Here is a 17,587-nt window from a genome sequence, read left to right on the forward strand (position 1 = left end):
CTACCCTAGTAACCTTGGACGGTAGTGTAACATCTCAACAAAAGAACAAACTGTAAAAATCAGTTGGAAATGGTTTGCCTCGCCAGATTTGCACGAGTCACAAAAACAACTAACATATAGACAAAGTACCAATCCAAGAGTACTCATAGTTATTGAAAGCCAGTTCAAAGCCAATAGCCACAACTGCATAAATCATTTTTATATGTATATTTTCTCAATTCTTATGTAAATACAATGAGATGTAGGGTAAACGTATGTAGCGATAGCAACATCCATATACGATATTTCTTTCTTTGGACAGTAACAAGAACAATTGGCTAGGTCAGTCTGATTAAAATCAGCTACGCACCTTATACCGTTTGATTTCGTTTGCGCTCGTGAAAGATCTGCATGAAAATATGTCTGTCTTCCAATCAACAATCATTGCAAGCGACATATTGGCGCGTAATGGCGAACACAGACTTACACAAGTACTACTGGTATATTGGTTAAATCTTTTGTCGACTTACGATTTATTTACTATGCAAAAAAATGAATATAACAATGAACTTCACTGCTTTGCTAAGTTGAGAAACATAAAATCGGAACAATGTTGGAAATTTTAATTTTTAGAACAAAGAATAAGAAATATTTCGCAGTTTATTACGACAATATAGTTTGAATTCCATAGTAAAAGATATATTTTTTAAGAGAAAGATTTGAATTGATACTAAAAGGTCACCAAACATGACACATTATTGGATGATTTCAGATCTTACACGAGCGAAAAGCAAATCTAAAGGAGCATCAGAGAAATATCTGATTTTAGTCAGATTATGGCAGGTTTAAATAGTTTTAGAAGCAATCAACTCACCTTTATTTCATTGTTTTAATCTCCTTTTTTTATGTTGAACTTTCTCCTCTGGTAGATTTTTTCTTTTACCTTTTCTTGAAGAAAAGAAATCAGTACTTGTAAATTTTTAGTGTTTCTCAGTTTTTCCGTGTAAATGGGTATACCTGCTTATTTTAGATGTGCTATACCAGGATGGTCAAATGATACGTATATAGTCCAGAACAAACATCATGAAGATATAATCAACAAGACCATACCAAGGTCATCCGATCAAGTGTACGATCAATGCCATATATACGGTGACAACGGAACTTTGAGGACATGTGAAAGATGGGTGTATGATAAAACGTTGTTCCAGTCTACTTTTACAACTGAGGTACTTCGGCGTTATGTCTTATCTATTTTATACGGAAAGCATATTTAGTAAACAGCAGAACATTTTTAAAGCACTTAGAGTGCTAAAAATGATGAATTGTTTATTTTAAATTATAAAGACCGCATTCCTTTATCTAAAGAAAGGATAGGGTTCTCGAATGGTTTTTTTTTCCATTTCTCTCTCATTTAGATGGAGTATCGCGGTAATCTGTTGATTTAATTTCATTTTAGAATAACATAGTATTTAGTGATGGATACAAGAATTCCGTTTCGTCAATGTTTTATTTCTGAATAACATAGTATGCAATGATGGATACAATAGTTCACTTTCGTCAATGTTTTATTTCAGAATAACATAGTATGTAATGATGGATTAAAGAGTTCCCTTTCGTTCAATTTTTGTTTCGGAATAACATAGTATGTAATGATGGATACAAGACTTCCCTTTAGTCAATGTGTTATTTTGCTGGTGTTATAGTGAGTGCTAACGGATTCGGCTACTTATCTGATCTGTAAGTAATAATTATGTTCTCACACATGCATCAAACTGTCTATATAAGGTATACCCGTTTGATAAATGTTCATATTCGATCTATTTTAATAAAGATGATACAAATTATATGGACTTGATGTACATAAGACAAGGTCCATGATTAAACAATACTGCACAGATTCGGAAAATCTTTTTTTTTTAATAACTAGAACCTGGAAGAAAATCGAGTTTAAACGAGCTTTTCTCCTATTTTGAATCGAAAACAACTATATTTCATATTTTCCGACAATGTAAAGGAACTATGTAAACGGTGTCCTCTATGAAATGTGCCTTTGTGTTCTCAGTGTACTGTGACTTCCATTTTGCAATACCACTTCACAACAGGACATTCATTTTGGTATGTTTTCTTTGTTTTCTATATTGATTCTTTACTTTTTAATAACATAGTATATAAAAGGATGAATTTGGCATACATTAATTACATGTATGCATGAAAATAATAATACAATTTTGAAAGTATTTGGGTGTATTGTCTGAATGTCCGATCGCGTGCCATGATTTTTTACAATTTAGTTAGAAAAAATTGTTACAAATGCCATGATTCTTATTATTGATGTATATTTTTACATTGAATAAATATACATAGTCGGTTAAGTCTGCAATTGTACTGTGACTATGCGTTCACGTTTTTGTGTACAGTGACATTCCTTTGTGGTAGAACGATTAACAAAATATATACCAATAAGATAATTTCAAGAAGGGGAAAGTCCATAAAACCTGACAAAACCAAAAACGCTCGACTATATCAAACAGCGGAACGAAAGGAAATCAACTGTCATATTCTTGACTTGGTACTGGCTTTTTCCGATGAAAATGGTGGGTTAAGCCTAGTTTTATAGCTAGCTTAACCTCCCACTTGTATTACAGTGTTTCGTTATGTTGACAAAATTGAGTGAGCAACCCAAACAGAGGCAATTGTGACAATAATTTGGATGGAGCAGTAAAAATGTGGAAATATACACCAGGAACTCCCAAAGCCAAAAAAAAACCAGAAATTGGATGCACAAATACCGAGTCACGTCAAGAGTCGTACGACCAAAAGGATCACAAAAATACAAAAATAAGTAAAGGAAAAATCGGAGATTAAGATAGAGTTTATTTCAGAGAAGGACCGATATTTAGAATTTATCAGAAGTTTTTTATGAATCTACATATGAATTATGTAACTCCGCGAGTAAACAGTATTACAGCATTCCCTCTTTCGGTGCAGACAAAATTTTGGACAATCTACCTGACAATTCCTTGGAAGAACATGCAGATGAGCCGGCAACGTACCGCTGTTTGCACGGAGTTTTGTAAAGTTAGGTATCCAATACAAACAGGGTAAGTCCTCAGATTTATTGCTAAACGTAATATTAAATGAGGACACGAACGACTTGTTATTGCCTAGATCTCATCCTAATCAGAAGCTACGTTTTTGCACGTGGGCTTAACCAAGTGTTCGTTTATTTATAATTTATTGATGTGAAACTCATAAGAATAGGATTTACAGACAAAAAACCCATATTGTTTGAAACTTTGTCAGCAGGAACAACAGCATATTTATCACGAAGAGAGGATATACTTTCACAGCTTCATTGTCTGTCAATACGGACTTATGTCGAACATTTACAAAGTTTGTTCAACTTTTGGATTCAACTTTGTATCAGAGACCGAATTGCTTTCACCCTTTCTGACAGAGCTATCAGCTTTCATGTCCTAGGATGACCATATTGGTTTGTAATTTTGGTTTAACCATATTATAACCCCGCAAACTTGGTAAGAAATTATAGTCGATGTTTACGTTTGGTTCATTGTTCTCTTTCACTAGACAGTATTTTATATAATATACATCCATGTCATGTATTTCCTCCCAACAAGCACACGAAGCCGCAAAAATAATATCGAACATGCACGAAAAAAGCATAGCAGAATTGAATTCACTGCAACAGTACAGTAAAAAAAATGTGTCGGAACGTAACCAAGTTTGAACCAATACAAGTTTTGTATAAACCTAATATGTTTTATGTTTGTACTGATAACATAAACTATACCTATCTATAGTTATGGATTGAGTAGTCATGTACACCTTTTTACTTAGAAGAGAGGAATGATTAACAAGCAGTAACTGTTGAAAGTGTGGAACATGACACACAAGAATAGACAGACAAGGACGGACCTGACAAGACTATAGTGAAAAAATAAATCAAGTCTTTAACGGCATAGCTTTATAAGACACAATGGTACTGCACAATTGAATATAAAGAAAGATAAAACAAAACAACAAAAAACAAACAAACAAACAGTTAGAATGAATGCTACAATTCAGTCCCAACCTACAGATTCTTGGTAAAACTAATAAAGGTCAAATGATAGCAACCCAATTTATGTTGTCCCAAAGACACAGAGCTGCCTAAAGATGAAATTTTTTTTAAGGAATTAAAATTACATGAAGCCACAGTACATTCACAATTGCTTTGTACAAGAAGTACACAGGACTGAAATGAATGCGAAATCCCAGTACACTTGCAGACTAAACCGACTATGTATATTCATTATATGTAAAAGTATAAAGCAATATTAAGGATCATGCTTGTTTGATATTACAGATAAATGATTTTGGCGAGGGATTCAATTCATGCTTTGGCATTTGTAACAATACTTTCTAACTAAATTGTCAAAATTCTTGGAACGCGATAGGACGTTCAGACAATACACCAAATACTTTAAAATATTAGGATCATTATTATGCAAATGTCCAATGAATATATGCAAAATTTATTCTTTAATACATCTTGTTACTAAACAGTGATAATTCAGTATGGAAAAGTAACATACCAAACTGAATGTCCTGTTGTGAAGTAATGTTGCAAAATGGAAGTCACAGTACACCGAGAACGCATTTTTTGGACGCGAACCTGGAGGATTTATTTTGGATTTTCTTGTACTGGTTTTTATTATACGTTTTATCAATCTACTGATCGATATAAAAAAAAAGAGTGAGGATTGAGATAGTACACTAGTTGAATCACGCCTCATGCAAAGCTTTTCCTTGTCCGACTTTCAAATTGGCCATACTGTATGTCCTTTTTTTTGTTTATAATCTCTTCCTTTTTCTAATAAATTTTTGATTTTCAAGTATTTTGGCCTCGGGCAATACTGAAAAGATATCGATTGTCAAAATGTGCAACTGGTGCAGTTAAATTGGCACCGGTAATGTTATACATATGCATCTGCTAGTACCAAATCATGAGCCTCGTCAGTAATTGTCATTTGTCAAATCTTAATTGTATTTGTTATTTTGAGAATTAATTATTGGTGGCATGTTTTTGATTGTTTCTGTTGTTTTGCAGTCGAAATCTAAGTGAATGCAAAACGAAATTTCATGTGTTTTCAGAGCGTTTTCGACAATAATCAAGATATCAAATCCTATTAAAACTGTTAATCAGATGGAAAAGACAGGGCAATGGCTCAAACATTTCAACCTGTGGTGGTGTATCTACTTAGTGATGTTTTTTTTTTAACTTTCGCACATATCTTTTTTTCCAATACACTAAAAACTGTCGATATGCATGAGTAACTACAATAACCTGCAAACAATGCCAATCTGAATATAGATGATCGAAGGTGGCATAGAAGAGGAAAACAAGTTGAGCAATTAAATCGAAGGTGCTTCTTTTGTCCTGCCCCTTTTAACCAAATCCGTTAACAGAATACTTACTAATCTTAAGATACTATACATTAGTTATTTGAATCCTATAAAATCCATAGCGCATATCTCTGGATTAGTGCAACAGAGCAAAGTACTAACAATTTAACATTGCTTTGAGTCATAACTTGCTTATATATTGTAAAACTGCAACTGTTCATTTTAGCAGTGTGCAATACAATTATTAAACTCTTTTTGATTTCAGAATTGGTCGAAAGAAAACTTTGTATCTCTCTGTATGTTTAACAATATTGTCAACGATTTCGATAGCATGGTCCCCATCTTACTGGGTTTTTGTTTTGTTTAGATTTATAATTGGAATGTGTGGTACCGGTTTATATGTAACTTCATTTGTATTAGGTTTGTTATACTTTATATAGTTTATTCAAAAGTATTTACTCCAACGACAAAAATACAAAACTGATAATAAAAAATGTTGATAACAATCGGTTTGAATTAAATACTTATCAGAATAATAAACTTTGCATTTGGAAAAATAAATACTGCTTCTCAGATTTAATATATTTATGATTTGGTTGCATAGATAAAAGAAACCATGAAAATTTATCAATAAAAGTACTTCATAAAGTAGGAAAAATGCACAAGCATGATAGAAATATTTAAAGAAAGACATTTAAAAAAAAAAAATAAATGTGAAAGCATGATAGTCCTGGTATATCATTACTGTTATCGGAATGTATTTCAGGCATGGAAATAGTAGGACCTTCTAAACGGATATGGACTGGAATAATATTGAACTATTTTTTTGGTGCTGGTTTTGTTCTCCTTGGAGTTGTGGCATACTTCATAAGAGATTGGATGTATCTTCAGATTGCAGTGTCGGTTCCTGTTGTTATATTTTTGTCTTATTGGTGGTAAAAAAATCCTAATCAAACTATGTTCCGTCTTGTGTTTTAGTAAGGAAATTTTCAGTTTATATCGAGGTAGATTTCGTATGTGTCGTATACAATGTGCGTAGGTAACATTTTTTACAGGCCACAAAATTATCTAAGATACATCAATCTCATACCAAAGATAACTTAGTTACGTTTCTTTATTCCATAGAAATATTTTTACATCTGTATCAGAGTGTCGTTTTGTTGAATTGCGCCGTGGATTATTTATTTACAACATGTAAGGAAACAGTGCAGTGAACTCTTATTGATTATGAAGAAACTTCTGACCAGTCGTACAATTTCAATAAAGTCAATATATAATGCAACTATTACAAAACAATTGAGTTCGTCAGAGGGCATCAATTTTACAACATATTCGCACACAAGATGAGTTATCAGCATAATTGTTTTTTTTTTCAAAATGTTAATGCATTTCTTAATCAAAATACAAGTTGTTATACTAAAAATATGACATGACTGCCTTTTTGACTTTGCGAGTAGAATAAACACATTCTAGCATGTACATTTTGCATGAATATATGAAATGAAACAAATAAATTATCTTTTTTTTGCATTTTGTTCTTTGTAGAGCGATTTTCAAAATCTTCGTTGGTATTTATAAAAGAGCAGATCCAAGTATTACATATACGCGACGATTTACGTTTTTCTATTTTCGAAGGTCAGTAAACTAATTAGATCTCGAAATCTCTTTAGTTTACTTATACAGTATGCAACTTAGAACTTGTCCTATCTATATCTCGATGATTAACTGAATAACGTTTTCAAAGGTTATTACCAGAATCACCCAGATGGCTTGTACAGCAAGGAAGATTGGCTGAGGCGGACGCTTTATTAAGAACAATTGCAATTGGAAATAAAACTGTCATTCCAAATAAGTTCCAAGTAAATACAAAGATGGACCCGGTGCAAGCTGGGAAAATGTGTGACTTGTTCACTAACCGAGTTCTTCTGTTCCGAACATTGATCATATTTTTCAATTGGTAAGTGTTGGTTTAAGTGTAATATATACTTTAATGTGTGTGTTTGTTTATTCTACATTGGCTAGAGGTATAGGGGGAGGGTTGAGATCTCACAAAACATGTTTAACCCCGCCGCATTTTTTCGTCTGTCCCAAGTCAGAAGCCTCTGGCTTTTGTTTAGTTTTGTATGTTTTATCAATTTTAGTTCATTTATATGTTTCAGAGTTTAGTGTGACGACCATTTTCACTGAACTAGTACACATTTTTGTTAAGGGGCCAGCAGAAGCCCGACTCCGGGTGCGGGAGTTTCTCGCTGTGTTGAAGACCCATTGGTGGCCTTGGGCTGTTTTTCTACTCTTTGGTCGGGTTGTTGTCTCTTTGACACATTCCCCATTTCCATACTCTATTTTATTTAATGCATGCTTTGTTAAACAAAGTGTAGAAAGTCATGTGAGACCATAAACACCAGAAGGTCCTAAATATTGCATATCCTGGCGGCTTATACAATGATAATTTCAATCGTTTTTCAACGTACCCTTGTCGGAGTAGTTTTTTTTTTAGATAAAAGCTCACGTCTGTAAGTGACGTGGGCATAAAAAGAACAATTCATAGGCCCAACTTATTGTAATACCTTAAGACATAGGGTGTGACGGGTGGCATGTTATTACTCGGGAATGGGAAATTGACAAAAGGAAAACCAAATTCAACATCGCGTTTGTCATGGATTCTATTTTTCAGTTTTTAATCAGAATCATTTTGAATGTGGATTTCTTATTATTCTTAAATATCTACTTTAAAATTTTCAATCACAATCATTTAAATTATGCAACAATGTTAACAGCTTAGATTATTCCATACTCTACACAAATATTCAACGTGTTGATTTGATAGATCGACTAAACCTTCGAATTAAAAAATTCCGTTTGTTCTTTTACAAAACCAAATGGTATTCGTACTTGTATAAAGTGACGAAAAGACTGTGAAAAACCACGCTTATTCAAAACATTTTAGGCATTAACGAATGCAGAAAAATCTTCATATCTGGATTTTTTCTTAAAATGTACACAGATGGACAACTTCAGACTAAGGTCTACGACACACGTGATGATTTCAGTTTTCTCATTGTCATCTTCTTATTTCTCAGAACTAACCCCATGGTATGGCGTTTTCCTATCTCAATGAATACGTTTTTCATGTTTTTGTGGCCTTTAAACGTTAAGAGTGGTGTTCTCTTAAAACAAAAATTCCTCAAGCAGAGTAATAATACCACATCTTCTTATTTTTATAATGAGAAAGAATGACTTGAGATCAACAAACAACAGTCTTACGGTCACCATCACGATTTGGTTAGCCGATACGATGTGTCTATGTTTTTATTAATCCGATCGGGGATCGATCCCACGACCTATAACAACCAAAAATGATTTTATATTTGGACTGCACCTTGATAATGAGTTGTAGCATGTAACCAGTTTTTACATCTGCCGTGCATCCACTTCACGATTGCCAACTGTTATTTTACAGTTTACATGTTACCTCAATCAATTGCATGCAGCGACGCAGGTCTATCCGGTATTTGTCTTATTCATTTACGCTTTTGATTGATAATTTGTAAACATCTCTATCATCCTTTTGACTCTTTGTAAAAGCCCACTACAGTATATCCAGAAAGCCTTATTAAATAAAGAATGTATTCGTTCCTGAGGATCAAATAGATGACTTTTCAAAATTGGCAGAATGTTTACAACGTCGAAATGAAAACAAATCTTTAAAACCGTATAACCTCATAAAACCTTACAACCAGTGATCATTTTAAAACTCACGTGTACTAGCCCGATAAAGATGATACTAAAATCGATCTGAATTTATCCCTATAGAATTCAGATTTCCTTTATAAACTAAACTGGTAAAAACAAAAAGATTCAAATGTTTCTTATCTGAGCACCGTATCCCAAAATGTTTTTTTTTTCATACTAGTATTCAGAAGTACACAGTCACAGTTGGACCTTCAGTTACCTAGAATTCACCTTAAAATGACTTTCCGTCTATTTGTGTATACAGGACATCTGAAAATGTCTATAAAACTTCTGCTAGTAATAATGGTTATATAACATCTGGATTTTATAAGAAGTTATATATTCAAATTGATAATTGTAAAGGTGATTGATTTCTTATTTTCAGGATAGGTATCAGCATGGGATATTACGGACTGTCTCTCAGTACTCACAACCTCAGTGGAAACTTCTACTTGAACTTTATACTGTCAGGAATAACAGAATTTATCGCATATACTTTGTGTTTGGTTTTTCTGGATAGGGTTGGTAGAAAGAAATTTCATGCATCTTGTGTAATAATTGGTGGATTTGCCTGCTTATCAACTATATTTACTATGTTGTATGCCGAAGAAAGTAAGCATGATCTAATACTTTAGGATTCTCATTAGATTATGTCTTTTACATGTAGCATTGAGTAGCTTATTAAAAAACAGTTACTTTTAAAGTACTTATTACCATGTTAAATGCGCGACTGTTTTCGACATTTCGATTGCAAGTGGATTGAACACACTTCCATTTTGATCCACACACGTTTTAGAAATGACACGATTCATTTGCCCTTATCCAAGATATTCATTATCATTGGACTTAACGTATACAATTTGCCAACCACGATTTTTTATATTTCTTGCATAAAAAATTTTCCTTTATAAACGGCTACTTTTTTTCTTTAAATAAGTATAAGTTTGATGGTCGTACAGTGACCTATAGTTGGTTAGTTCCACGTCATTTGCTATCTGGTGGATAGTTGTTTCATTGGCTATCATACCACATCTCCTTTTTTCATATTTATTTCATTACATCCTGACAAAGATTTGACATAGCACGAAGTAACTTCTAACAGTCCACTCAAAGGCACCTTTTACATGTTTTCGAACGCAAAAAAAAATTCCCCTATAAATATAACCTAAGAATAACAAGTTACATTTTTCCTCCGTCAGAGATAAAATCGTCATTTAAAAGAAAACGGGAAATAATTTTAGATTAATCAGGATTTTGAATCTCACAAGAAAGTATCTGAAAAAAGAAATAAAAGCCTGGAATGATTGAGGCAGTATCCTGAAGAAATCACTAGCATATGGACTTATATTCATGTTTCAGGTTTGCAACCGATCACGGTAGCACTATCCATGTTTGGAAAGACAGGCATTGCTGCGTCATTCGCTTGTATTTATGTTTGGGCGGCAGAACTGTATCCAACCGTGGTCAGAAACACTGGAATCGGCATAGGTTGTTCTTTTGGGAATATTGGAGCTATGATATCCCCATATATAGCTGATATTGTATGTACTATCATCATGCACTTCAGTATTGAAATAATAATATATGTTCTCAATAATATCATATACAAGTATATTAATACACGGATTATTATATTAGACTACTGTCCTAGATTTTAAAAACACATAAATACATAGTTGCGTTAATTATTTCCTGACACTATTTCTGCACAGCGTAAACAATATTTGGTTTTATCGGTATTCTTAATTGACAATTGGTCATAGACTCACATGCTTCATCATTATGAAGAAGTGAGATAACATAATTAAACAAATCAGCCATATGTATAGATTTGCAGGCCACAATTTTACGTAATCATTATAAAATTTAAAACTTAAAGCAAGAAAGCAAAATCAAAATAAAATAAAGCCACAAGTCGAAAGAATTCGTACAGCACCGTGAACAAAAGAAAATTGCCGAAAAGATAAACAACAATCTAATGAGCGCTACACAGAAAATGCTGAAGAAGGGTAAGCTAAAGAATAAGGGAAGTTTTTGCTTGACAAGTGGCACCCCATGACATGCAAATATCCGTTGAAATATGACAAGCGGTAAATAAACACACTTTTGGTCACTTTTAACGCACAAATTCAAAAAGGAATTGTTTTACTAATACGCTTTATTATATTGTTGAAATGTCTTGCAAGTTGCAATCTTTGTTCTTTATAATTATTGTTTTATTTAATTCTTTGTAGAATAAACTAATAACAGGTAACTTGGGACGTGCTTTACCGTTTGTTATTTTTGGAAGTTTGTCCATCTTGGCTGGAATATTGTCATTATGGTTGCCGGAGACACTTAATCATAATTTACCTGAAACAATTGAAGACGGAATACATTTTGGAAGGTGATGTGTTGTTAATGTTAGAATTACTAGTATTCCTTTGAATACTGTGGGTCAGAAATCACTTCGTTTGAATGTTGTGCATTACACGTCTGAAACACCGGAGAGAGGAAAGCTACAGAATTGAAATTGTAATGCTACTTATTCTGTAGCAAGTATATGTTCAATATGCAAAAAAAATAATCTTTTATTCAATTCCAAAAGAAAATATTGTAGGAAATCACTGGGTATTTCTGACTAATTAATTGCCCTACTCTTTTCACTCATTCTACAGCGTAAACTAACCCGGCAATAATAATACAAAAAAGCTCTATGAAATGGATCCAGTAGTTTCAGTTATTGTCTTCTTTTTTTTTTTTTTGGGTGGGGGGGGGGGGGGAGTTTACATCTGTCTTATTACATTTTATTTGTCTTGTTCTAATATTGTACTCTATATTCAATATTCCGCAGTGTCGCTCCGATTGGAGTTCTATCGATTATCTTGGTCTTTTTACCTTTCTTTGTATATTAAAAACTGGATTTACGAGGTTTGAACAACGATATACTACTGTTGCTTCTTTTACTAATCATATTACTTAACAATTTGGTTTCAAGTTTTAAATTAGTTTGTGACGATGTCTTCTGTGTGTACCGAGTTTTTTCTCATTTTGTCTTTGCATTTATGTTTGGCTTTGTCTTGTATATGTTGCTTTGTCTGTTCTTTTTAATTTCTATTATATGTCTATTGGAAGAATAGTTACAGGTGATACATTTCGTAGATTGTAAAATTCAAAACGTTGATGGAAAATAAGTTCACATTGATGTTTTTTTTTTTTTTTTTTTTTTTTTTTCATATTCAATCATTTGGTAGATATTCATATCATCTCTAGTGCCGTAAGATATATGCATGGTACATTATTCTAGGTTTGTAGAAAATCATATGGAGGAAGTAGGAATTTATTGAGTCAAATTAGTATATTAGTATTCATCGATATTAAAACTCGAGTTGGTAAAGAATTTCTATTTCACAATTTGTAATTTCATTTATGACTTTTTTTCTTTATGAAAAAATTGTGTCTTGAGTTACAAGGGACTTTCGCATTAAAACTATTTCGATCTTGTTACTTACAAACTAGCTGAAGTTTTAAAAGAATGAATAAAAAGTACATATTTCATATTAGTTGTCCTACCAGGTTGATTTTTACATTTGATTATAAGTAGAAAAGAGAGGCAGAGGATACCAAAGAGATATGCAAACTCGTAACGCCAAGGCAAAAAAAAAAAACGAAAAACGACCAAAAGACAAACAACAGTTTACAAAACACAACAGACAACAAAAGACTTATCAACACGAATTCATCCAAAAAACGGGGTAGATCTCATGTGCTCCGGAAGGTAAGCAGATCCTGCTCCTCATGTGGCACCCGTCGTGTTGTGCATGTAGGTAAAAATTCGATGATATATCTAATTCGGCGATGTCACATTCAAGGAAAAGATCTATTAGAGGACGGGATTGTGTTTACGACAATTGGAACATATCCGTCCTCATCTGTGAAACAGACATTTCATAACGGTCAACTATTTCATGTTAGCGTCTGTAAAATTTACAAAAGGATGACTTCAACTTCACCACTTCGAACCCTTTGTTTAATAGTTTCTTTGTGTACAGCTATCCTCAATCAATGAAATCATGATAGGAAATGCAAGCTCTTTAATATCGTACCAACTGGGAGATATATACATCATATGCAGGAGCTGTGGAATCTTGCTACATAGAAATGGAAAGTTGGAAGCTGAAACGATCTCTTTTGTCTTTTAAGTTTGGAATGGGGAATACTTGTATAAAGTGTAAAAAGATTTTGTACTTTGGCAAAAGAAAAAAGACTTATATTTTATGTACTCTAACATACTATCTTTATAATTTTTTAGTGTCCACATCTGATTCATACCGCCCTACAGTATGTAATTTCACAATAACTCTTACGCCTAGCTTAAGTTGCTGATAAAATTGATATTTATAGTTTAGAAAGAGGTTGCTTTCGTTGAGGATTTGGAAGACCCAGCAAAAATAAATTTCTCTATAAGGACACTGAATAATATAATTTAAACGTCCAATAAAGTGAAGGAAGATCCAGTTTTTCATCTTGAGTTGAAATTTAAAAGGAATATAGAACAGACCTGTAATTATTCAGAATTTCCTCCACGGTAAGTGTCGTGGGTTTGAGTATCCAATACCTAGTTCCTTTATTAAGCTGGTTACGTAATGCGATTTACTTGCAAAAACGACGTTTTTTTTTTGTTTTTTTTTTTGGGTGGAGGGTGGGGGGGGCTTGATCTACGGGGACAACAACATACTTGCCATAGAGGTAGGAAAGGTTCTTGGCAACATTTGATATATACAGATTTTATGTAAATTTCATTGCAAAGGTAACTGATTATGTTCTTTTATTGTCTTAAATTTCTCCCTAATTACTGTTATTTTTATAAAGTTACCACACGTATGCCAATTTAATCATTTTACCGCTGGTATCTTTGACGTTAATTAGCAATATACAGAATCCAAAATGTCCAGGAAGAGAGTAAACCTTAACAAAGAAGAAAACATGTGAACAATCTATGAAAAGTACAAGGATGTAGTTCAGTTGCGTATTGATATTGAATTAAATAGTGTGAAGATTGCAAAAAAAAACATTACAATGTAATAGTTGATTTCATAAATACCTTTTGAATGAATAATCACAAAAAAGTCCTTTTCAATAAACAGTTATCATCATACAAGATCCATAAGCTGTTAAAATACTGATAATATCTTTAATATTACACAAAATTAGAACTAACCAAGGAGCAATCCAAATCATTAGTCGAAGAAAAATAGACTTCATCATTTAAAAGACAACAACTCCTATAAGTGATCAATGTCAACTTCATATTTAAGCAATACCAATCCTACCAAAATGCGAGGATGATCTCTCGTGTCTCGTATTCTTGCTCCATTAGTGGCACCCGCCACGTTTCTCATGACATGAAAATATCCTGTGATAAGTCAAAGACGAAGAAAGGAAAACAGGGTTATTGCAACCACAAATGAAATATGTCCGTGGTCATCAATTTATGAACTGCAACCAAGTCAACCGCAGTGAAACTTTTGAAGCAGCTGACATCAAGAAAAAGGTCTCACTCATATGCTATTTATCGAAAAACGATCTTTTGAAATTACTATCAACTTGAAATAGCTATCATGAAATACAAACAATTACTCGATCAGTTACAATACTCTGAGCATCATTCGTAGACAAGTTTTACCTTAGCTGTGTCTTTTTTTTGGGGGGACGCTATACTTTTAGGTCCTTTTGGTCATATAGCTTCTCCAATATTGAAAAAAGTTTTAACAAAAATACCGAACTCCAAGGTAAATTCAAAAATGAGGGAGTCCACAAAAACTGACAACGTACATCAAACGTTAGATTATATCAGGCATATTCCGAAGAAATGGGGGTTAAACCTGGCTTTATAGCTAACTACACCTCCCATACATCCTTGGCTATCAGAATGCTTGGATTTTTTTTTTTTTTTTTTTTTTGTAAAAATTCCTGTCGCCCGGACATGCCGGAAAACAACAATTGAACTGATATACCCTTATATTTTTTTCGTCTTCAAAGATGGGGTACAATTTTATAAAATTGATGAATTGAGTTCACTTGTAGAAATGAAGACATTGATTATCTCTACCTTACTTTGGTCTTTGTCGCATAGTTTTCTCTTTAGCAATCATTCCTAGTAGTAATATGTAATACGTTATGGAATATCCGTTTCACAGATGATATCGGATATGTTCTTGTTGTCGTAACTACAATCCCGTTCCCTTTTCACGAAAGTGACCTACCGAATTAGACCATTTACCGGCTTTGTAATAACATGAGCAACACGACGGGTGCCAGATGTGAGCAGAATCTGCTTACCCTTCCGAAGCACCTGAGATTACCACCACTTTGTGGTGGGGTTCGTGTTGTTGTTGTACCCTATTTGTGACATTTTTACCTATTGTGTATATTTTGTGCACACATCGTTGTCAATATAATGGAATTTGATGCGACTGTCATACAAGTGAGAGGTTTAGCTAGCTTTAAAACCAGGATTAATCCACCATTTTCTACATAAGAAAATGCCTGTACCATGTCAGGAATATGACAGTTGTTATCCATTTGTTTGATGTGTTTGAGCTTTTGATTTTGCCATTTGATTAGGGACTTTCCTTTTTGAATTTTCCTCGGAGTTCAGTATTTTTGTGATTTTACTTTTTGCTGTACTATCGATCATCGAAATATTAAATGCCCCTTAAGCATCAAAAATATCTAATACCACACAGGCATCCAAATATTTAATGCCATTCCAAAGACGAATTTTCATATAGTTGATATACTAAAGTCTTTTAAATGTCTTCATGGGGTTTTGGTGGTGTTCGTGTTGCTCAATCTTTAATTCTTTATGTGGTTTTTTTTGGAGACTGTTGTTATCCTTTCGTCTTTATGCGTTTTTGCCATGTTTTTTTCACTTTTCTCCGACTTTTGAGTTTTATTCTCCCTCTGGTATCTTCGATCTCTTGTTTTCCTAGTCTTCTCTATGAAACAAAATAAATACTTTAACTTGCAGCAAAACATCTGGAAAAAAGAATGGAAAATCCAAATAACAAGGTCAATCAACAATTCATAAAATTAAATTTTATAATAATAATCAGTAATTACAGAAAAAAACATGAAGAAAATGAATACGCATACAAAGCATCCCTCCGGATTTTTCTTTGAAAGAACTTCTATACATGAAAACAGCAAAATATGTTGGGTTAAACATGTTTTTTGACCCTTTTATAACGAATTAGTTTTTTTTTCAAATATTATTGTGGTATTGGTAAAATGCATGTTCATTTCCATCACCGGCAGGCATTGTTAGTAATGATTAAGTAGAATGAATCGAGTTCAAGAGTTGCAATGTTTCCTAATTAGCAGTATTTTAACTAAAATTGCTAGCGCGGGAGAATACTACACTTATTAAGGTCAGGGAATGAACAGTAAATGGGAGATGCTAAACATATTTAGAAGAATTTATTTTCAACCAAGTGTATGTAAAAAATGGTAATCGCCTTCTCCATGACAAATTACGGGCGTGAGCGAATACGAATTTCGAAGAAAGGAATTATCCTTTTTTGAAGGTAATATATCGTTTTTGAAAGTTAATACTTTGATTATTTTTACAATCGTTTATCAAACCTCATCAAAGATACGCCAGACGCGCGTTTTTGTCAACAAAAGACTCATCAGAGACGATCGAATACCATTAAAAGGGGTCTATTATCCCGATAGTTCTATCTTTTAATCTTGTATATAAAATTTGAATATATTAATTTTCATATTCTTTTTTAGATTAATGTATAGTTGAATATTTACAATGTCTCTATTTATTATAGTTAGTAGAAAAAACGCAAAATTTGGTAAAATTATTATTTCACGGATGAAAACTTCTTAAAACATGTTTAACCCCGCCGCATTTTTGCGCCTGTCCCAAGTCAGGAGCCTCTGGCCTTTGTTAGTATTGTATGTTTTTTTTAAATTTTAGTTCATTTATATGTTTTGTAGTTTAGTGTGACGTCCATTGTCACTGATCTAGTACACAATTTTATTTAGGGGCCAGCTGAGGACCACCTCCGGGTGCGGAATTTTCTGGCTGCGTTGAAGACCCATTGGTGGCCTTCGGCTGTTGTCTGTTCTTTGGTCGGGTTGTTGTCTCTTTGACATATTCCCCATTTCCATTCTCAATTTTGTTCTATCAGGGGCAATTTGACTATTTCGTTCATGTTGACTCATTTGCAAATTTTATTTTGCTGATCATCTATATAACTCAAAGGTTCGCTCCATCTACTATACTTTCCGCAAATAAGGATGCAAATAAGAAAAAAGAGTAAACATCATCATTTAAAAGACAACAACTCTTACAAGGGGTCTATTTCTGTCTTGTTGACTTATTTGTAGATTTTATTCTTTCTTAAAATGTAAAACTTCCCTCTATCTGTTATAGTTTTCAAGATAATATAAACCAAACAAATTGCAAAAA

At 33.1% G+C, this 17,587-nt stretch overlaps 2 protein-coding genes across 3 annotated transcripts in view; one reads left to right on the forward strand and one right to left on the reverse strand.

The window, feature by feature from the left end:
- The window catches only part of LOC127724703 (E3 ubiquitin-protein ligase parkin-like), a 558,693-nt gene that overhangs the window by 327,322 nt on the left and 213,784 nt on the right, over positions 1-17,587 (reverse strand). The window lies entirely within an intron of this gene.
- Positions 1,621-11,853, forward strand: LOC127724728 (organic cation transporter protein-like). 2 transcript variants are annotated; one of them, XM_052231823.1, is made up of 5 exons: positions 1,621-1,719; positions 7,133-7,345; positions 9,506-9,732; positions 10,480-10,661; positions 11,355-11,853. In XM_052231823.1, the coding sequence occupies exons 1-5, from the start codon at positions 1,661-1,663 to the stop codon at positions 11,508-11,510; spliced, it is 837 nt and encodes a 278-aa protein (XP_052087783.1). In that variant the 5' UTR covers positions 1,621-1,660; the 3' UTR covers positions 11,511-11,853. The 2 variants fall into 2 exon arrangements, with proteins under 2 accessions (XP_052087783.1, XP_052087784.1); XM_052231824.1 differs by lacking the exon at positions 1,621-1,719 and having other exon boundaries at positions 6,332-7,345.

The sequence above is a fragment of the Mytilus californianus genome, unplaced genomic scaffold (assembly GCF_021869535.1).
Source record: "Mytilus californianus isolate M0D057914Y unplaced genomic scaffold, xbMytCali1.0.p SCAF_14, whole genome shotgun sequence".
Taxonomy (NCBI): Eukaryota; Metazoa; Mollusca; class Bivalvia; order Mytilida; family Mytilidae; genus Mytilus; species Mytilus californianus.